The following is a 23,975-nucleotide window of genomic DNA, read 5'->3' on the forward strand; positions in this document are numbered from 1 at the left end:
CATCACCCGAAAGGCTTTGGATTTATTCATATTTCCAGATGTAGATTGCAACAAAACTAGTCCGGTTGAAATCCCCGGGGGACACCATCGTAACCTTCCCTTGTTAAGATCTTAACCTTCCTTTTGCATCACGTTGGGAACAACTCGCTGGCGTGGTGTACGGTTTGGGTCAAATTGACCCTAATGCCAAAGGAGTGGTAAACCAGGTAATATTGTTACAAAAATATTCTTAAGATACCACATTATTTAAGCTGTACATCACTCACGTAGTGATGAAAAAATTACATTCAATGCAGCAAATTAGCCGCCGCCGTTTAGCTATTTCACCGAGTATGATGGTACACTCTTAAGTCGCGTTCTAGCAATCGCTAGAATGAAACCGACAGACAATTCATATAGGATGTGTGTTCCATCATTAGTAATCTTACGCTCCCATATTCATCCTATTCGAAAATAAGCGAGTAGGGTAGTGGAGGTATTTTAGCCTGGGCATGTGTTTTGGCCCACCCTGGGTTTTTTATTACATTTATCAAGACATTTATCATATAATCTCTGCCAAATCTTGGCAAATGATTATTGGAACTTCCAATAATCATTTGCCAAGATTTGGTAGAGATATATCTATATATATAATTATGATAAATGTAATAAAAACCCAGGGTGGGCCAAATTACCTCCACTACCCTATCTTCTGGAACAGGTTCGTTGACATTTTCCGGTGCTAAACAGGGTGTACATAGCAAAACAAATCTTGTGATATCACATCACTTCCGCTGCACATCACTCGCGTCATAAAAATGGTGTACAAATTACATCCTTTCCACACAGCAAATTAGCCGCCGTAGCTTGAAAGAGGGTCTAGCAATCGCTAGAACCGGAACGATAGATGATTCATATATAAGGGGCTGTCCATAAACCACGTGGTCTTGAGGGGGGGGTTTCGGCCAATGAGCATTTTGTATAGATGAATAAAAAAAATTTGTATGGACTAATGACCACGCGGGGGGGGGGGGGGGGAGGGGTTGAGAAGTCCCAAAAAAATGACCACGTGGTTTATGGACAGCCCCATAAGTAAAATATTGGCATGGATTCCAGCCTCCTGTCACGCGGCCATGTTTTTGAGGTCAGCATCAAAATCCAGGAACGATAATTGACTGTGGCTGAATCATATCAATAACAATTCTAAATTTTATGAAAACTTCCTCCCCGTGAAGAAGACGAGCCGGTACTATTATGACTTCATTTTGAAATAAATAATTGAGAAATTAAAAGTCAAGTTTTGCCTTTACTAACTGTTTTAAAAGGTGAAAAAAAAATCTGTTGTGTAAAATGTTTCGCCGTTTTCAATTATTGCTCCTGAATTCATGTTTGTTTACAAACTTTGCGCTGTCATGGGGAACCAACCGCCCGAGCCGCCGCTATTGTGTTCAACGAGGCGGGTGAAAGTGGGAACCAGAGATGTTGGCTCGTTATTTTCCTGTGGGGCAGTATTGCGGTGACAAGAGGCTGATGGATTCGTACACTGATCCGCTGGCTATGAGGCATATCCCTCGCCTCTCGGCTATTTCACCGATACAAGGAAGGTGATAAATATGAAACTGCTTCTCTAAGTATCCGCTGCAATGGGTTTGTTGACACTTTGCGGTGCCAACCATGTGGTGTACATGGCGAGTGGGAAACGATGCATCCGAGTTAGATTACGTTCGAAAATGGATACATCGCCAGAAATTACGCGCCTGGGTATTACAAACTTATTTGCTGTGTACATGATGAGTGTGATAATTGTTGGAAACGACGAATATAAACAGGTAAAATTACGTTCGGAAATGCCAAAAATTACGTCAGAGGATATTACAAATTTATCTGCTGTGTATATTTTGCATGGAAAATATGTCAAGATTTCAAAAATGATTACTTGAATATCTATATAATGCCTCAATATTAAATACGGCGATTGTTTTCTAGAATTTATTCTCTGAAACCAAGTAAAATGGTTCTCCTTGGATAGTTGGGGAAGATATTCGGAATTATAAAAAATCCACAATTGGAATTTCGATCATGCTCATATAAAATATATCCATATTGAGTGGACTTCATTTATCACTTGTGTTTTGTTGAAAGGATACTTTATGGCACGAGAAAGGCACCATCACCGCTAGGTGGATTAACTAGGGTTTTTATTTATATTATTTGTTTATTTGATCTTGATTAAAACAAATTCTCTATTTGTTTTCTTTTGTCGAAAAAAAAAATCAAGTTCCACAAAAGAAAAGTACTAGGGATGATATAACGAGCCTTCGATTAGGATAGCCAACTTTTCCAATGGCACTATCCCTACTTTAATCACCGCTCAAATCAATCCAATCCCAAGAAAATCATGTTCAGCTTCGTTGAAATATTGCTTTCGTTGAGCTTTCTTCTGGCACCTGTCGATCAAGTTTCCACCATCATTTGAAGGGATCGTCTTTAGCTTGCGTTTGTGCGGTCCCCGTTGGCAATCGTATCGGTTAGACTCAGCTGAAGCAGTTGTGGGATCAGCAGCGCCTTAATTGGCCGTAGGAGAAGCGGGAAAATAAGATAATTTAATTTCTGTTTTGCTCTCATCAATTACTGGACTCATTTTCTCCTTGTCCAGTTTGTGCTTCGACTGGTTAAAATAAAAAAAAAATAACTTCAACCCACATCTTAGGGACTCGTTTGCAATCCTTTTCTTTTCCTAAGCACTGTCGCCGTCAACGGAGTGGGTTTGCGAGTTCAGAGATGTGGAATAATGTGCTTCCTCGGCATTTCTGCTTCAGTGCACAATTGCAATACCAAACGATGCTTTCCCGAATGACGACCAGTTCGATGCCGGGAGGAGCAATTGCGGGCAGCTTATGAACCTCAGATGGTGTTACTACTAGCCAAGCGCGAAGAAAGACTGTTGGCGCGAGAATTTTCACGATGGTAACTGGGAAAGCGATGGATTTCACTGGGGTTAGAAAGGACTTGATAAATAAAGGGTATTTTTCAGTCTGGTACACTGCGGTGCTTTAAACCGAATCGAAAGAGTCGAGAAAGTACTAATTACAGATTTTGATTTACTGTAACGTATTCTCATTAAATCTATCGCAGCACATCACATCCAACCTTATTGTTATACTGTGTGCCATCATCACCTGCAACATAAAACTCATTTTGAATTTATTCACCTTTAGGGTTGACGCAAGAGTGCCATAAAATCAAAATTCTGATTGCTCAAACATCGATTTCACGTTATGGGAGAAACGATGGGGTCTTCAGATATCTCAGATCGCTTCGATGATAAACGATTACGATAAATAGAGTATAGCTGTTCCCTGAAGTTTGTCGTCACCGTCATACTCCCAATATTCTACGAAGGTATCAAACTCAGTTGTCTCGATCGGAAGTGTGGTAGCTTTGGGATAAACTGCTGTTATCCCAGATGGGTCGTTTTTTTTTCTTACTATATCCTTCACCAACCGTTAGGTAAGCAAGTAACATGAGCTGGTGGCTGGTATGCTTGAATTATGAAAACTGGTGAGACATTTGCGTTTATGTACCTTGTTGATAGCTTTCACGTCATTGAACACAGAACAGTTCCCGGTGTCAGACGGATGAACTGAAGTGTAAATTGTAACAAACAAAAATGCTTGGGAATCGCGTACTTGATCAGGTATCAGTAGGTCGACTCCAGTCCAGAGGCACGTTCTCCTCCATTTGGGAATGTTTTGCCATCGCTATGAACACAAGCCATCTACTACTGTGAATAAAGGGTGGGGTGGGGAAAAGGATAGTCACCCTAGAAGAGGGTACTAACGCATAAGCGTACCATAATTGGTTCAAACAGCTCGCTGAAAAGGACACTGTAATAACGAAAAGAGAGCTTTGAAATACTTACCACAGATAGTGAGCTAAGAACAACAGAATAAGTCATATAGTCCGAAGTCAGTGTCACTTGGTAAGTGTTTACCGAGTACCTACTCGGAAACGCAGTTGCGCAAAAACTGGACAGTTAGGTCTTTGGTTAGGTATTTATAAAATGCTACGAAGTTTCATAATCGTATTCACGGCTATCACATACAAATGAATCTGCCTGCTGAATATTCGCCATGTGATAACTAAGTAGGCAATGGCCAGTCAATGCTTTGCCTAGCATGCTGTAATTCTGCTAAGACAGATTTGTAAGATACTTCGGATGGAAATCTAGTGATCATGATCAGATCTCGAATGCGTCACGGTTGAACGGCATCGCACGATCATAGCAACAACGATAACATTTTGTCGTCAAGCGTCATAAACAAACTACGGTCCGAGAAGAATGATTCGCTCGGCATGTGCGGGCGCGATGCGATCGTTATCATGAAGTCGAAATGATAAATTCGTAATTTCATTCACTTTTTGAGCATTCTTGCTGCTTTAACTTCCAGATATGCTTATGAATGTATTATTTCGAGTCATTAATGGGCTTTACAAGTGCATAAGTGGCATACATTGTGATGAATCAATTTTATCACGACTTGTAACATGATCCGATAACGGGTCATCACGCGATAAAGCGTGCATCAGATGCTTACTTTGTCTCTGTGATACGAGGACGGTGTGACGCGTCGGCATCATGCTACTGCAAGAACAAGGCTATCTTGGATTATTCGTATCCTGTATCATTTATCGCTTGAAGTGATTTTCTTCCATCCTTGAGTTAGATACTTCGCCACCCGTATTGTTTGTGCTGATTTGCAGCCAGCTTTACCCAACACTCCAATATCAAAAGAGCTGGCTCATGATTGTCATGACTGCAAATCTGTCCGGACTTCATGAGGACTTATGCAGATGCATTGGCCGCCCGGTGTGAAAAAACGAGATTATTACCAACACACATCATGAGGTCCGACCAGTAACTCAATCAAATGACGTCTACGACGCACCAAGACACAACAGCTGCTTTGATGATCATTGTTGAAATCGTTCGATTTCCTGGCGCGAGGAGGCGCTGTTGTCGACCAAATGTGTTCGCCGATTGACTGTATGGGAATTCAAGAGTGGGTTATCTTAAGATAATTGTACTTGTACTTGTAGACAATTGTAATTAAAATTTTTTGACCAAGTGAATGAGACTGATCTAGCCTTAGCTAATGAGAGTAGACACCAGCACCGGTCCAAAATTTTTAGAAAATAGCCATCAGTGTAACATACTATGCCGTTTGAAATACTTATCTTCAGATAACCAGATTTCCCTTTTTGTCGCGGTAAGGGAATATTTCTAGAATAGGGGTAGTAGGGGCATAATGGACACCCTAAGCAAATGAGTAAGTTAGGCCTGTATAACAGAGAAAAACTCAACATATTATTAGTGGGCTAACAACTTTAACTTGTTACCTACGTATTTCAATCATTTACAACAGGTAGAATGCCTTTATTGTGAAGAAATAATGATTTGTAAACCGTGTGTTTTTTAGGGCTGGCAGGAAAGGTACGGGACGAAATGGACACCCATCGGGGCATAATGGACACCCCTGCATATTCTATGCTAATTCTTTGATTACATCGACCAGTTAAGTAATTTTCCTACGGAGATCAATACCACAGATATCATACTCCATCTTAGACATATTTTCGTACCATCAAAGCTAATAAAATAAACTTTAGACTAAACTAATCGGATTGATTTTTTCCAAACTCTGTAAAACGCCCAACAATATGCAATACGCGTACATCCATTCGTAATTGTCAGTGTCTATTTCGCCCCGAATCGACTACAACATTAAAAATGATATTTTTAGTAAATTCTGATCAAAAATAAAATACTGCATCCATTGCTAAATCTTCGTATACAAATAGATAAGCTAACAATTCACTTGTTTTTATGGTGAACACACTCAAACACTCGTAATACCTTATTTGCTGATGCTGCGAAACTATAAGAATTTCACCATATGAAAAACATACTTCAATTTCAATGATATTTCAATTATTTTAGAGAAATATAAAAAGTACTTTTGAAAAATAGAACAACGACTTTTTCCTTTACACTTATGCATTAAAAGTTGAACATAAAAGTCAACGGTTTCGACAAAAACAGGGGTGTTCATTCCGCCCCGAGTGTCCATTATGCCTCTAATCTCCCTATGTCCTACATATATAGAAAATTGCAAGCGATTTTAAGATCATTTGGAACAAGGATAACTTTGTTCCAATTCACCAAAAGTGGAAACAACGAGGTGTGTGTTGATCTACGGTCACATGAGTTTCCTCTAGTATACCGAGTATACTCATAGGCGATAAGTGCAAGAAAGTGCTTCTCGTTGAATATGAATTTATAGTGGGGCAACGTCAAAAAAAACTTCGAGCGCTGCCGTGGGAACTGAAGAGAACGCTCCAGGCATCGCCATTAAGCACAACAATTTGAAGATGGCCTAATTTTAATTGTAGTGTTCTCACCTCGCTCTTTTGCCACCACACAAGTCATCCATAAGCCAATATAAGACGAGCACAAGACGAGCAACAGCTGTTGTAAATTCGAAGATCGTAGCAGGATGTGCGCGCGAGCGGCTGTGTTTTCTAAATTCTCTCGCGTTTGCTTTGCTCTGCTTCATTTTGAATATGATTTATGCGTGATTTATGTGTAATTTTTGGTGATATTGCTATTGCTGCTAAATGTCTCGGAGACGCAAACGAAAGTCAACAATTTCGTCACGAGAGTATTGGAGCTCGTACAATTTAATGAATTTGTTCCTGTACATCGTTTTGGAGCATAAACGTTGACCTCACGTATCTTTTGGACTTAACCCATATCCTTTCAGCGTCCTATGGCGTCCTATGTATAGGCCAGATGCTCCGAACGCAAAGCGTCCTTTTTATAGGACACTCGTTTTGACGTGAACATCCCCAGAATAAGAACAAAATTTAGAATACTCTTATCTGAGTAGTTGTTTGCTACATCCATCCATACCTTGTTCCTAGTAGACAATATAATATGGGAGTGGTTCACTAGGTGGAGTGAACGATGCTGAAAAGTAATAAATTGTCAGTATCGATAATCTTGATTTCCAATGCGAAATGAATTTATTTCCCTGAAATGTGTTTAGAATGCCTCAACCAATTCCAACCAAATTTGGCATACACAATCCTAGATTGTTTTCAACGGCAATGCTGCTTCGGATGCTATGCAATATGGGCATCTGTCGATCGGACTCGATGGGTAAAAGTCAAAAATCGATCTCCGATGATATTTTGAAATCCAAGTAGGCGGACCATAATTTAAGGTATAGGGTAAGGGTTACGGGTTGGGTAGAGGGTTTGGATAAACGATAGCGTGGAGGTTTCAAATAGAGGGTAGGTTAGAGGGTTAAAGTTGATGTTAGGGTAGAGGGTAGGATGGGGTGAAGTAGAGGGTTAGGCTAGAGGGTATGTTAGAGGATATGATAGAGGTTAGGGTAGAGATTAGGGTAAACGGAACGGTAGAGAGTAGAGTAGACGGTACGGTAGAAGGCTTGGGGAAAGGGTAGGGTAGAAGATTAGGGTTGGATAGTTGGGGTGGAGGGTAGAGTAGAGGGTTACGGTAGATGAGTTGGGTAGATGGTAGGGTAGAGGATAAAGTAGACGGTAGGATGGAGGACAGTGTAGAGGGTAGGGTGAACGGTAGTGTAGAGTGTACGGTCTAAAGTATGGTTAAGGTTAGGGTAAGGGGTAAGGTAAAGGGTGAGGATACAGGGTAGGGTAGACGGTAAGGTAGTGAGTAGAGGGTTAGGATAGAGAGTAGGGTAAGGAAATGTGATAAGATTAGATGAAATGAAGATTTCTCGAGATAGCTTCAGGAATTCTTTCCGTAATTTCTTTAGGTATTCCTCTCGCTAGTCTTCCCAGTAAACCACAGATCGTAATGGGAAGTGCATTCAAAATCGTAAATCTCGCTGTCAGAAATCAAAATCGAAAAAAACCATTGAATCTTGTGATAAAAATGTGAAGTCCAATTGTATATAAATCGTTGCAGCGATTTGTGTTGGAGAAAGTTTGTTGTGTATAGAGCAAGTCATAAATAGCGCTAATTGAAGTCGTCGCTGTTTGCATACGCTTGAAAGTCATATATAATGTTGGTACAGTTTGGTTGCGAATCGTAACGACTTAATGAATTTCGGCACCGCGACGAGGTGATTGGGCGGTGTTGGATGCAAAATGAAAAAAAGCATCCCACTTGTCTTGCTCATCACCGCCTGGCCGCTGATTATGTTTTGGGACTGTAAACATTATGCATTCTTTGGGAGTGTTCATAGTTACCGAAGGAAGACATTTGTCTCACAATTGTTCCTACATGAGAAGTTAATTTTTCCTGTGACAACGACGACGACGACGACGTCGTCGAAATGTACACTCGATGCGGGACTAATGTTGCAAACAAAACATGTCGTAATAAGTGCAAATTCAACTCGCTACGAGTTGTATATAAATGAACAACTCATCATTAGGTATACTATATAACAGAACAGCATTGTAGTAAATGGAATCGCAATGACTTAGAAAAAAAAATGCATCACATTCTTCATATTAGCATTCATGTAGGAAGGCAAAGGCAAGTTTTATGGGTGGTTGAGAAAGCTTTAGATTATATTGGCCAAAACTTGGCCAAAATTTGTTCTCTGCTTAAGGCAGATCAGTTAGTACAATGGTATGGGCTTTGACTCACAATCTCGAGGTGCCGTGTTCTAGGCTAGGTGTCAACTTTTTTTTATGACTAATTTCGAAGTCGTATTTTATTCTTTCGATCGATTATTTTGGACATCGTAATGATGATCATATGAAATCGCGAAACATCGTCAGAAGTATGTATATGGCCTCCACTTTGGTACGTTGTTGCGGTGTACTCGCTCGCGGTGGAATAGAGTATCCCATTTTTGACAACACGGTAGTTAATCTTGCTGATAGGGCAGAGATGTAGATCTAGGTAGGATGGAGAGATAATCAAAACAAAACAGAATTGCAAAGTCATCTATATATCGAGTTCGGAGTCAATCAGATTTGCTTAAATTATTTTATTATTTTGCTAAATTTAACACTGAATTCGACAGTAAGTACACTTTATTACTTATACTAGACACTCAAATATAACACATAACACTTAAATTGTACAGGAACGCGATTGATTAGCACACGATCAAAGTTGTTACGACAGAACGGATTAGTTACACGAAGGACAAGTAAATGTAAGTAAAATGTAACCTTAATGAACCTGCAAACGAATTAAAATATTTAATTTTAGCTTATAGCTAACTCATACCCCAAAAGACAGAGTTTGCTAATAGGAGGTCCGAAGAAATCCGTACGTGTAGCAACATACGTATATAGCAGTTGTGCAGTTTATACGATTGAATAGGTTCTTATATAGTAGTGTATAACACAAATTATACAGACCAAAATGTTTACTGGGTTCCTAGATTTTTTTCGGGATTCTTCCAGATGTTCCTTCCGCAGTTCCTGTAGAGATTGCCCCTGAGACCTATTCAGAGATTTTACATGAATTGGCTTAGATAATAAAAAAAAAACAATCGTTTAGGTATTCTGTCCGGCATTCCTGCGATTCCCCCTGAAATGTATTATGGAAAAATATAGTTTTCTGCTGAGGAGTCTGCTTTCGGCGTTGCCAACGACGAACCAGCCAATGGCTGAATTTCTCTATAAAAAAGAGAAATCAATCAATTCTTCAGGCAATTCTGGATATTTTAGCTATTCGTGCTGAAAGTCTTCCCGAGTTTTTTTTAGGAATTTCTTCAACTTTTTCTTCCCGGATTTCTTCTATGATTCTTCCAAGGATTCCTGCTCTGATGCCAGCTGGCGTTCCTGCCATCATTCCTCTAAAGATTCTGTAAGATATTTTCTACGGGATTCCTTCAGGAATTTTCTCAGGGATTAATACCGGGATTGCTTTAGAAAATCCTGAAAGGATTCTTTCAGGAATTCTAGCCTGCATTTCTTCAGGGATGCTTGCTGGGATTACTTCATGGATTTCTAGTGGTATGCTTTCAAATTTTTTTTCCAAAATATATTCTGTCAATCCAATGATTGTTTTTTTAGGTTCAAGAACCAAGATTCCTGCCTGTATTCCTTGAATGATTCTTTCTGCGAATTTTTCAATGATTCCTCTAGGGATTCTTATCGGGATTTTTTCACTATTTTCTTCCAGGGTTTCTACTGTGATACTTTCAGGGTTTTCTGCCAGAATTCCCGTAGGGAATCCTGCTGGGACTTCTTCAGAGATTTCTTCCGTGATTGGTTCGAAAAATCTTCTATATTGAAAATTACTTACTAGACAAAAACTCATGATTTAAAAATCGAAGTGATCAATTTCACCCCGACTACAGCACACCAGTTTGCAAGAGAAGAAACTTTCATAGTTGTTCAATACCTATACCACAAGTCTGTTGTTCGTTGCATCTGATTTTGACGTCAATTTCACCAACGGTCATACCATCATAGTCATCCCGTCCACATTCCTTCACAGTAAATAAAGCGATAAAACCAAAGCAAAGACGATTGAAACAATTTCAGTCATTTAAATGCCTTTGTTCGCTCCCCACCGAAAATGTTTTCCACCTCCATCTGGGTAAGGTGCTACACTTTTTGCTTCAATCGTTGAAAGTAGCAGCTTTTTTGCTTCTCCTGTTCTATCCACTTCCTCAAGCACGGAAATCCTTCCTTCACCGTTGATGGCTTGAAACCATGGGCGACGGTGTGGACGGCGGGTGGAAAAGTAACTTCACAAGAGCGGTAAAAGCGAGGAAATCTTCTCCTAAATGTGTGTCAAATCCCTGTTGCAAAAGTAAATCTCCGGCAGTTCCGTTTCGGCAGACGAGTAAGGCCAGAATGGCCATGAAAATTCCGGATGGTGGCGGTGATGATGGTGTTTCTGGGAGGCAGTGCGACGCGGTATGCGCATTACTGGGGCAGCATTTCATCACTTCATTACCTTCATTTAATGCTGATACTTCTGAAGCTCTTACCAGGGATCAGGGAGCGGATTTGAGTGAAAATTTATTCCGGCGGCGTTTGAAGTAGGATTTTTTCCCGAATCTAAAGCTGAATATGGCGCTGAAATCTTTAATCCACCTAAGACCTATGGTGGCGACAACTTAAAAAAAACTCAATTTTATAAATATGTACATTTTTTTTCATCTGAATCACAAACATAACCATTAGCAACAGCGTTATTTAAGAAAATTTCAATTGTCTGTTTGAATGGAAAACAATGTTCCAATAGGTACAAAACTTAAACAGTCGAAATCTTATCAAAACTTGGAAGTACCAGCTTTATGATGTAGTTGCATTCTTAAAACTCGCTTGTGCACCCACAACTCGGATAAGAATATCATCCCTGTCCATTGCCATGCTGGCTGGCAAGGAAGTTACTTCCACCATAAATCTCGATCCATTTCACGCCCAGTCACCGGAGTTTACTTTATTAAAGAGTGTAGCTTTTCCAGAGACCGTAGAGACAAGGTAGGATCCAAGCAAAATCCGTACGTCGGTCGGTCGATGGCTGCATAGCACGCAAAAAGACCAAGGAGTCACCAAGCGTTACTTATAATGATAAAAGGTTAATATCGTGTATTATTTATTGTCAACGCTGCTGCTCCTTCTGCTGCATTCTGTCCTGTCTCCCGTGCTTTCAGCATTCTGTGGGGAGGCAAGAAGGCGAGATGCTCACGGGCATCCTCCACTGCACTGTGGCACCAGAATTACGAGAGGGCAAATGTTTTATCACGCAGCCAGACACAAAGGGCGAAACTCATCCGACCGCTTAAATAAGATGTGTAATTCGTCTTGGGTGGGTAGTTTATATTGTTATTAAATAAAAATAGATTTCTTCTGTGCTTTAAGGAGGATGGGGAAAAAAGGATATATCTTCACAGTCAATGTGGCTTCGTGAACACAGAATTTCCGGAAGTAGCCATTATACCACGGCATTTATATACTCATTATGGCAACGAATAGAGCAATAATAACAGAAGGAACCGTTGGCTCGGAATCATTAGACTGTCTGTGGATGGTGAAGTATGGATCTTAATGATGCCTTCTTTACGACTCTTGACGGAGCCATCGAAATTCAGATGATGACTGCACAGTATCAGCTTTATTAGATTGCAAGACAAACGCATTTTAATATTGTTTTTCCGTACAAGAGAAATGTACGCAAGGCGGTCTTCTACTTCTTCTACTTTATGGCTCTACGTCCCTGTGGCATCCTGAGAAGAGTGTCCGAGAGACCACAAACAGTTTGGGTCGAGGACCGAAGAGATGACGGAAGCGAGTGCACATGGATTGTGAAAAGAAGTGTGTTTTGTAGTGATTGAGCTTGATGATTTGAAGCTAGTTTATATTATAGAGTCAGAATATCACATTGGCGATCCTGCCATGATATTTGCAATAGTTTTATGGTGCGAAAATATATAAAAAAAAGTTGAAATTGAAAAATTAAAGCATTTTTGTTGTGGTTAAAGCGAGTCCCGCGAAAGGTGTCAGCTTGGCAGAGGGTGTGATGAGTGAGTTCTTCATGCGGCGTGGTTGCCAGAAATAATAATTTTCCTACTGAGTGAAAAGAAATGCTTGCGCAGAGTTTAGCTCATTGCCAAGTGTTTTGAATGTTGCGTCGGGTGAAGCCCATGGCCAACATATGTATTGCGTCGAGTATAGCTCATGGCCAATACAGTGAAAACAGAAAAATCAATGCTTGCGTAGAGTTTCAGCTCATTACCAAGCATTTAAAATGTTACGTCGGGTCAAGCCCATGGCCAACATATTCATTGCGCCGAGTGAAGCTCATGGCCAATGCAGTAGTGCAGAAAACTCATGCTAGCTCATTTGCAAGCAGTTTTGAACTACGAGTTGGAAGAAAACCAAGTGTATTATGTCGAATATAGCTCATGACCATATAAATAAAAAAAAAAAGTTTGCGTAGAGTTTCAGCTCATTGCCAAGCTTTGTAGAGTTGAGCCGGGCTTAGCCCAAGGCCAAGATCAGCTTAATACTCAGCTCAAAGCCAGTGGAATAAGCGATAAAAAAAAGTTATCTAGTATTTTCACAGCTTGGACTAAAAATGAACAAAAAACATTATTAAATTAATATAATGGGTATGTAGCTTACGATATGTCATGAAAAGACAATTTTAGTGTAGAAAGGAGTATTGTTTTGAGAAAAAATGGTCTCAAACCAAAAACACAAGCTATTTGCATTTTATGCAGAGTATCATTCAAGTTTTTGTTTTTCAAATTTTGCAAATTAATGTAGTAGAAATTTTCTTGGCAGCACTGTTTTAGAAAACGTGGCCCAACGGCACAAATGAATGATGTTTGAATCGAAGCTTCGCGTTCTTTTTTGCTTCATTCTATTTATGCATTGATATGTGTGCGGCGAGTTTGCAACGGTTTGAGGTGAGTCTGCAAGTCAGCGACGACTAACGGCAGCATCACGCGCATGCGCACGCTAAAACAAATCAACTCTCAAGTACGGGTCTGTTCCATTATGCGATTAGCTGGTTAATTATTTGTGAATGATTGCATGATTGTTTTTGCAGTTTGAAAAAAAATGAAAAATGATTTTGTCCTCACATATGAGAGACAAATTTCAGAATATATTTTTAAAAAAATACGCAAAAACTTGTTTGCTCAAATATTGGTACTACAAACTTCACACGATAGATTTTGAGGTGTGAGACGCCTGGTACTCACGATGTTTTGGATCGAGGCTGATTGTGATTGGTTGTAAACATAAAAATGTGTTGTGTTGTTGATGTCGGGGGGAGGAAGCGCCAGTCACTCAGCTGACGATCTGCCCGCTGGAGTTAGGTCAGTTAGGTTGCTGCGAACTACAGTCCTCTTCTTCTTCTCGCCGTGATGAGCATTGAAACTATGCTCCCATGTGTTGAAAGATAGGATGCCGATGCAGGATGGTAACATCGTATTGGTGGGATGGAGATGTCATTTTCTAGACTGAAGTGCGGTAGATGCAGTATTTACCTATTTGCTTGGGTAAAAATTGCGAGCGCGCAAATAGGGTATTGGTTCCCTTATTAACCATGTGGCTCCCATTTTCATCCTACGAAAAACAAGGGATTGGAGCGCTGTTTGTTTTGTTTTTTTATTTTTGTATTTTTTGTTAGAAGTGAGCACCCATGTAAACACAAAGAACGGAATCAATCGGATAGGATGAATATGGGAGCGTGAGATTACTGATGGCACACATACCCTAGCACTTTTCAAATTCAGCGGACGGTTTTTGTTACTTACCTAAATACTTGCATTTTTTTTAATAAACTCGCATGGGAATATTTGGTTGTCGACAGGAACGTTTATTTGCAAAATTATGTATAGAAAAAAATAATAGACGAACAAAGCTATGCTTAAATTACAGTTACTCTAAATTTCATCGGAGGTCGTATAATAACATAGTAGAATAAGCAAATTGAAGTGACAAGATACCAATTCGATTTTACATATGTACGCTATTTAATATTTAAAGCGATATGTTAAGTTCCGAAATATGTAAAACTTTTTGAAACGCAGTGTACCCTATGTCAAATGGAATAGTTTTTCTAGAAACTTTGTTTTTTTAGGGATTAATAATTTCAATTGCTGGTAACATATCAACTGTAATGTATTTCTCAAAATATTTTATGTGTTTAGATATTCTAAAAAAAATACACCTGAATTTTTTTTTTTCGATAGTATTTCTTTTATGATGAGATTTGGTTTGTGGAAACTTATCAACTTATACGATTCTGTTTAAGTGACCTTTTTCACTTGAGTGTTAAATGCCCCACAAAATGAAAACGTTTGCGTGTACGTGACAGGAGATTGATAGATTTCCCATGGGAAAACATTTAAATAAAAACGCAAACCTCGACGTAGCGGACGCTATATGTTCCTGGCTCTACGGCTTTGACCAGCAGTAGATTTTTTGTCTTCATTCGGAGGCAATGTAAAACAAAATGTGTCGGAGATTCAATGAAACAACCATGATTTCTTAATAGTTCCATTATATTATTATTTCAATAAATGGGCTTTGCATAGAACGACTAATTTTAGATTTCCAAATGGAAGGAAGGACAAGGAAGGAAAATTAAAGCAGACCACAGATCACTGTCAACATTTTTGTGGGAAAGAAAAGGGTGAGATGATTAAGGATTTCAAACGTCAGCTTGCAAAGCCACATATATAGGTAGCCTGGGGGGCAACATAGGAGAAGTAAATAGATTAAATATTTGAAAATTACAATAAATCGGCGTCGAATTATCACAGTCATGGATAGTCACATTTATAAACATATTAACGGATGAATTACATAATTATACATAGAAGAGGTAATAGTTAGAATGATTTCTAAGATTGCCTGAAATATTTTAGTATTATGGTAGTTTTATTGAAAGATCTGCGTAGTTATCCCTAGTATTCATACATTCTTGCAAGGGGAGGATGTGGCATCCTGAGAAGAGTGTCCGAGAGACCACAATTAGTTTGGGTCGAGGACCGAAGAGATGACGGAAGCGAGTGCACATGGATTGTGAAAAGAAGTGTGTTTTGTAGTGATTGAGCTTGATGATTTGAAGCTAGTTTATATTATAGAGTCAGAATATCACAGTCGCCACTGGGACTTGGCCTGCTCACCTCAACTAAGTGTTCTTTGAGCACTTCCACAGTTATTAATTGAAGGGCTTTCTTTGCCTGCCATTGCATGAATTTGTATATTGTGAGGCAAGGACAATGATACACTATGCCCAGGGAGTCGAGAAAATTCTCTCGATTGGAACGGGAATCGAACCTGCCGTCTCCGGATTGGCGATCCATAGCCTTAACCATTAGGCTAACTGGAGACCCGTCATTATACTTCGAATGCACGTAACTTTTCTATCTCATTCCGGCTTCGACATAGATTGATATCCATGAGAACCGATTAACGATGAATTAGGAGTTTACCGTTTGAAGGTTCATAAAAAATGCGGGAGTTTAACCCTCCGTAGCTCGCGTGGTTCGCCACCACCGCCACCACCACGCTAATGCTGAGTACAACGTGCTACAACTGCGCGATCACTTGAGGGTTGATTGGAGGATCCATGAAGCGGAAGCGGTGACCATCAAAGTCGTAGCCAGCTTTTCGGCAAAAGGAGGGGGGAGGTGTTTAGTAGGTGAGCACCCTAAGAAAGTTTATACCTGAGCATTTATAACTAAACGCAACATGGTGAAATTGAATATAACAACATTATATTCTAAAAGCATTATTTAACCATTCAGCAGTCACGTTGTTGTATTTTGTACACTACGTTGAAAAAACCTCGCCTGTTCCACACAAATCAACGTGGTTTTGGTAGCGGTAGCCATTGTGCATGTACTCATCAGAGCATAATCACATAGAAATCTCAATTGACGTATTCCTGAAAAGAACTTTGGAAAAATTCATGAAGGTATTCTCGTAATAGCCTCAAAACTATCACTCGAGGAACCCCTCGAGATATCTCTGTAAGAATTTTTGGAGTGAACCCCTGGATAAATTCTTGGACAATTTCCTACAGAATTCTCAAACAATGGAATCCTTGAAAAAATCCTCGAATTCGCCTGAAAAAGTTGCTGGACGAATTGCTGGAATGTGTTCAAAAATAAACGTCTGGTAGAATTTTAGAAGGAATACCTAGAGGTGCATTCCCAAAAGAAATTTTTCGAGGAAGCCCTGGGAGAATTCCGAAAATGTTTACCCTGGGTGGATTCCAACCGGATCATCTGAAGAAACATTCCTTGAGGATTTGTTGTAAGGATTTCTTATGGAATTCCTGTAAACACCTGAAGAAACTGCTGAAAGGATTCCAGTTGGAATGCTTGGAAAATTTTAGGCAACATCTTGCAGAAATCCCTACCCAAATTTTGAAAGGTTTAAGGTAAAATACCAGAAGTAATCCTAGGATAAGTCCTCAAACAATCATTAGAGACGTGTATTCTTTATGGAATTTCTGAAGAAATCCCTTGGCAAATTTTAGGCAGAATTCCTGAAGGACTTTCTTAGGAAAAATCCCTGAAAAAACTCCTAGAGGAATCTCTGGAAGAGTTTCTGAAATAAATAGATAACTACTTGAAGGATTTTCGGAGAAAATAAAAATCTCAACATATATTCCTGAAAAAATCGCGGGACGAATTTCTGAAGAAATTCCTTTGCAGGAACTGCAGGAGGTATTCTTAAAGAAATTCATGGATGTTCAGGTACAAATCCGTGGATGAACCTCTAAAGGATTTTTTGGAGAAAATTGTAAAAGAATTCCTGGATGACTTCTAGGAAAATCTCCCGGTATTCATGAAGTGGAGTTTCTTGAAGAATTCCTGGGAAAGTCTCTGGAAGAATTCTTGAAGGAATCCTTTGAGGAATTCCTGAATACATTACCAAGGAAATTCTTGGAGAAATCCTAGAAACAATTCATGAAGGAATCTGTGGAAGGATTCTTAGAAGAATTTCTAGAGAAATTCATGGTGGAATTCCTGATAGATTCTCGGAGGAAAACCCTGAAGAAATCTTTGGAGAATTCATGGATAAATTGCAGGAGGAATTTCTGGATAAACTCCTGCAGAAATTCCTGGAAGAATCACTGAAGCAATTCCCAGAGGAATCTCAGGAGGAATTTCTGGAGAAATCCCTGAAGGAGACATTCTTAGATGAATATCTGGAGGAATCCCTGGAGGAGTTCCTGTAAGAATCACAGGAAAAATTCTTACAGGAATTCCTGGAAGAATTTTTGGAGGAATCCTTGGAGGATTTCTTGGAGACATTTCTGAAGGAATTGCAGTAGGAATTTTTGAATGAATTACATGAGGAATTTCTGGAGGAGTGCCTGGAGGAATGCCTGGAGGAATTCCTGGAAAGATTCTTGGGAGAGTTCCTGGAGGAATGCCTGGAATAATTCATTAATGATTTAATGGAAAAATTGCTGTAGGAATTTCTGAAGGATTTCGTGCCTGAAGGAATTCTTGGAGGAATCCCTAGATTCCTGGATAATATCCTGGAGGAATTGCTGTAGGAATTTTTGAACAAATTCCAAACGGAATTCCTGGAGGAGTTCTTGGAAGAATTGTTGGAGGAACTCCTGGAGGAACTCCTGGAGGAACTTCTGGAGGAACTCCTGGAGGAACTCCTGGAGGAACTTCTAGAGGAACTCCTGGAGGAACTCCTGGAGGAACTCCTGGAGGAACTCCTGGAGGAACTCCTGGAGGAACTCCTGGAGGAACTCCTGGAGGAACTCCTGGAGGAACTCCTGGAGGAACTCCTGGAGGAACTCCTGGTGGTACTTTGGAGAAACTCATGGAGGAATTCCTGAAGGAATGTTTAAAGAAATTCCTGAAGGATTTCTTGGATGAGTCCCTGGAGGAGTTCCAGTACGAAATCCTAGAGAAATGTCTGGAAGAATTCATGAAGAGATTCCTGGAGAAATTTCTGGAAGAATTGCAGTAGGAATTTCTGAAAAATCGTGGAGCAATTCATGGGTTATTTTCTAGAGAAATTCTCGGAGTAATTCGTGGAAATGTCACTAGGAGAATTCTCGGATGAAATGTATAGAGGATTTTTTGGGAACCCCTGCAGGAGCTGCTGGAGGAGTGCCTGGAGTCATTCCTGGAGGAATGTCTGAGAGAATTCTTCAAGGATTTCCTGTATGAATTCCTGGAGGAACCCCTGGAGGAATTCAAAATTCCGGGAGGAATTTCTGAAGGAATCCCTGAAGCAGTTTTTGGAGGAATCTCTGGAATAGAAATTTCAGGAGATCCCTAGAAAAATTCCTAGAAAATTCCTTAAAACAGCTTGAGGATTTTTTTTTGTGATTTTTGAAAAAAAAAATGATTATTATGAATAATATCCTAAATTATAAAAGTAGTTTAAGGGAGATTTTCGAGGCAGTTCAGGAAGTTTCAGAGCATGTTCGACGAGATTCAGAGCGTTAAAAAGCATTACTGAGGACTTTTCGGGGGCTTCGGAGCCTTGCAGGTACATTACATGGGGTCTGAGGGGTTTTAAGGGGGATTTTATAGGCATTTCAGGAAGTTTTATAGCATTTTCGGTGAGATTCAGAAGCACTATGGAAGCGTTACAGATGATTTTTCGGGGGTTTCGGAGCCTCTCTGGATGCATTTCAGGAAGTTTCAGAGGATTCCGGGAGACTCCATCATATTTTTTTTAAAACGCCTTTAAATGCCCTTTGATTTAAAGGTATTCTTGGAACCCCCTTATACAACCCTGACCTAAAATGACTAGAAACGCCCCTAAAACCTCCCTAATTTCATTGAAACGCCCTTGAAAGCATCATATTCAATTTGAAATGCCTCTGAATCCCCTTTGAGACGTCTGCAATAGGGTCCAGAAACCGCTGAAACGCACCTGAAAGCCCCTTGAAACGCCCTGAACTGCTATCAAACGCCCCTAAAACCTCTAGGAACGCCCTTAAAATGTTCCTGAAACACCCTGAAAATCTCTCAAACGGCACTGAAATGACTCTAAAATACCTTGCTACGTCCTTCAAACCCCTTGCAACGCCTTTTCAAGGCTCTTCAGATTCTTTGAATTGCCCTTAAGGCCCCTTGAAACGTTCCTGAAACCCCCTCAATACTATTGAAATGCCCCTGAATTCCCCTGATTCCCCTGATCTGGTGAACTAGATTCCATCATTAAAGCCTAAACTTAATTTATGCATAAATTTCCCTCTTTTTATGCCGTTTTTAATTTAAGCACATTTTTAAATTATGCAGTCTCAGTCATGTACATAAAACGAGGTTCCAGTGTACAAGAGATGTTAAGGCTCCTTAAGGAACCCTTTGAGATATGGAATTAAAATTTTGAGCTATAGAAATCATTTTCTAATGGAGAAATGATTTATGAAATATTGAATAGTCTTGTGTTTCCCAATTTTGCTCCTCTTTAAAAATTTCCTTAGATTTCCTTTTGACAACCGACCTCCCCCCCTCCTCCATTCCTTTTGCCTTGTGCCCAATGAAAGCCCCCGGAAACTGTTTATGCCACCTTATTCCCATGAAACCATATAATTAACCTAGTTACCTTCTCTTTCAAACTTCTTGAGGTTTAATTTGGCATAAACACTTCTCCTCCTTGGCTCCTGTTTATTCCTTTACAACTTTGAGACCATCTCTTGTCCTCTTTTTATCAGATACCCCACACTTATAACCTCTTAATTCATTTCTTGTCCCCTTTTTTCATCTCGCCCTTTTACTCCCTATAATTCGTTTTAACACATTCAATTGCTGTTTTCAGTTGGCTAATAAATTATTGTGCAATCAGATTTAGTACTGTTTTTTATTATCATTGTTCCGTTTCTTTAACGCCCTAGAAACTACGAGTAGTTAGTTTCATTCCAGTAAACTCATTCTAAGCTCCATAGTCAGAATTTCCTTAAGTTTTAAATTTAAGAAACATAAAACCGATATTCAATTTCAAGCTTTACATCGCCACATGCACTTTAATACCCATAAAAGCTCAATTCATAAGAATGTAGTATTTATAGCAAAGTTCATCCACCGAAAGTTAACCGGCGGTATTTGGTAGAGCTTTCGCTTTTCCGTGGAAGTTCCCTTTTTATTCCTCAAGTGTGTCGCCCCTCGTCAGCTTTAAGGTTTCATCGCTTGTTGTAGCATTCAACACTTTACTCTTCAAACATGTCGACCTATTTGTACGTATTTGCTCGCATATGTTCTAACCACAGTTTTGATTACAAGAATCAACTGTTTTGTTTGTACATATTGTTGTGCAAATAACATCTCCGATTCGCCCAGGACCGTGTGACATAGTGTTATATTGAAACAACGTGAGCAAGTTTGTTTGTAGAAATAATTTAATCTACAGTATTTACAAAAGAAGAAAAAATAACTTAGCTCTTCAAGTCGAATCTGACAACGTTTGGTTTTTGGAAAATAGTTTCTAGATGGGTAACGACGACTACCACGCTCTATTCTAACTAGCACATGAGTTTGAAATTATTTTACTCGAATGGAGAATAAGTAGGTGTTTGCTTCTTTCAGTGCGCTTCTTAGTTTATGCACGACTTATGGATTAGCGGCTAAAAACAATTCTAAATAAAACGTTGAATCTCTTTCGTATAGTTTCCATGGATTGTTTCTACGGCTATCACTAGAACATTACGGTTTACAAACTATCTTAATAAGGTATTCGCGGTCTCACATCGCTCAATCGTTGCGCACTCAAGTATGACTATCTCATGCCATAGCGAATCGATCGCACCAAACCTAGTCTCTTCTCTGGTCAGTTATACTACTCTTCTACGTGTTATTTTGGATTTGGAAGATGATCGAGAATCTTATGACTAAACTAGGGGTCTCATCAAATGGTCAACCTCAAGGACTGCACCGACAGACGCAACAGGAAGGAAACAGGAACCAATCCATGAAGATACCCTTGCAATCGTTGTCCGGATCGTAGGCCAGTAACCGGTGCCATTTGTACTTCTGCTCGCAGCCGCAGTCCCCCGAGCAGCGAGATGTTTGTGTTTTTCTGGAAGTAATACAAATTAAATTGGAAAATCAATTTCACAATGATTTCAAGTGATTGTTTCAAGGCTTGTTCCAAGAAATGCTTCAGGAATTTCTCTCACGATTCCATCAAATTTTTTTACAGATACTTTTGCAAAGATGCATCGATGAATTCTCATTGAAATTTTCACATGGTGATTCCAGCATGCACACCTCCAGAGATTCATTCAAGAATTCCACATTCCTCCGGTGATTTCTCCTGAGATATCTTTAGAGGTTCTTCCAGTGCTTTATTCGAGGATATCTTCAGGAATTTCCCCAAGTATTCTCACAGAGACTTCAAAGATCTTTTCTAGGATTTCTCCATATATTTCTTCAAGAATTCCACAAAAGATTGTTCCAATAATACCATCTGGAATTATTTGACGTATTTCTGCAGTGAATTTCTTCCAGGAATTATTTCAATAAATTGAACAAAAGATTATTAAACATTTTGTACAAACAATCCTTTGGGAGACCATTTAAAGATGACATGGGCTTTCTTCTGGGATTCCTCCTGGAGTTTCTCCAGGAATTTCTTCATGGATTCCTTCAGGAGTTCCTCCACGAACTCTTCTTAGAATTTCTTCATGATTTCTCCAGAAATTCTTCCATAAATTCTCTAGGAATTCCTCCGGCATTTCTTCCAAGAATTCCTCTAGGAATTCCTGCAGGGATTCCTCTATGACTTGCTCTAGGGATTTCTACGAGATGTTCTCCAAGGACTCCTCCAGGAATTTCTCTAGAGATTCCTCTAGGAATTCCTCAGGAGATTCTTGAAGGAGCCCCTCTAGAGATTCCCTCAGGAGTTCCTCCAGTAATTCCTTCAGATATTTTTCTAAGGACTCATCCAGAGATTCCTTCAGGAATTGCTCCAGGGATTCCTCTGGAAATTTATGCAGGGATTTCTCCAGGAGTTCCTCCCGGGATTCCTCAAAGAATTCCTCCAGAGATTCTTCCAAGAATTACTCCAGCAATTTCTACGGGAATTCTTTCAGGAATTCTCCCAGGGAGCCTTCTGGAAATTTATGCAGGAATTTCTCCAAAAATTCCTTTGGAAGTTCCTACAGGAATTCATCTAAAGTTTACTCTAATGATTCCTCCAGGAATTCTTTCAGGAATTGTCCCAGGGATTCTTCTGGAAATTTCTGCGGGAATTTCTTCAAAAATTCCACTGTAGATTCCGCCAGGGACTTCTCCAGGAATTCTTTTCAGAATATCTCCTGGGTTTAGTCCAAAAATTTCTCCAAAAATTTCTTAAGGAATTTATCCAGGGATTCCTCTGGAAATTTATACAGGGACACCTCCAAGAGTTCCTCCCGGGATTCCTTCAAGAATTCCTACAAAGATTCTTTCAAGAATTACTCCAAGAATTTCTACAGGAATTGCTACAAGGACATCTATAGGAATTCCTTCTCGGCTTCCTTCCGTCACGTATTCCTCCAGATATTTATCTATGGATTCCTCCAGAGATTCTTTCAGGAATTCTCCCAGGGATTCTTCTGTTAATTTATGCAGGAATTTTTCCAGAAATTCCATTGGCAGCTGCTACAGGAATTCATCCAAAGATTTCTCTAGGGATTCCTCCAGAAATTGTTTCAGGAATTCTCCCAGGGATTCTTCTGGAAATTCATGCAGGAATTTCTTCAGAAATTCCACTGGAGATTCCGCCAGGGACTTCTCCAGGAATTATTTCCAGAATATGTCCTGGATTTAGCCCAAACATTTCTCCGAAAACTCCTTCAGAAATTTATCCGGAATTTCTGGAGACTCTATGAGTTCTTGGAATTCTTTTGGACATTTCTACAGCAATTTCTCTAGGATTTTTCCAAAAAAGTTCAAGTATTTTTTCTGGGATTCCCCCATGAATTTCTCCTGGGATTTATCCAGGAACTCCTCCATAGAATCTTCCAAAAATTACTCCAGAAATTTATAGAAGAACACCCAATGGAATGGCTACCTTCAGGGATTCTTGCATACATACCTTCAGGAGTTCCTCCAGGAATTGCTCAATGGATTTCTCTAGAGATTCTCCCATGGAATGCTGCTCCTCTAGGCATCCCTCCATTCATTCCAAAAATTTCTTAAGGAACTCCTCCAGCAACGCTTCATGAATTCCTCCTGGAATTGCATCAGGAATTTTTCCAAGAATTGATTCAAGAATTTTTCCTGGAACTTATTCAGGAATTTCGCCTGGGATTCTTACAGGCACTTTTCTAGGGATTATTCTAGAAATATCTTCAAGCATTCCTCCTGCAATTCTTCCTGACATTCCTCCAGGCATCCCTCCAGGAATTGTTCCATGCATTCAAGTAAAGCGACAAGTGGATAAATGCATGTAAACTTCCCAGCGATAATTATTACAAAATCCTTCTGAAGCGATAGATTTCGTAGAAATATATCAAGCCGGCTTTGCCGATGGCC

General features: G+C 39.6%; 1 protein-coding gene and 1 long non-coding RNA gene across 2 annotated transcripts in view; one reads left to right on the forward strand and one right to left on the reverse strand.

The window, feature by feature from the left end:
- The window catches only part of LOC134287712 (uncharacterized), a 582,424-nt gene that overhangs the window by 171,631 nt on the left and 386,818 nt on the right, over positions 1-23,975 (forward strand). The gene's annotated exons all lie outside the window — the stretch shown is intronic.
- The window catches only part of LOC109419928 (protein spaetzle 3), a 35,537-nt gene continuing 32,432 nt past the window's right edge, over positions 20,871-23,975 (reverse strand). The window contains exon 6 of the mRNA XM_062850282.1: positions 20,871-21,534. Coding sequence (XP_062706266.1) covers positions 21,378-21,534 — 157 coding nt within the window. The 3' untranslated portion in view covers positions 20,871-21,377. The remainder of the gene's footprint in view (positions 21,535-23,975) is intronic.

This window comes from Aedes albopictus, chromosome 2 (assembly GCF_035046485.1).
Source record: "Aedes albopictus strain Foshan chromosome 2, AalbF5, whole genome shotgun sequence".
Classification (NCBI taxonomy): domain Eukaryota; kingdom Metazoa; phylum Arthropoda; class Insecta; order Diptera; family Culicidae; genus Aedes; species Aedes albopictus.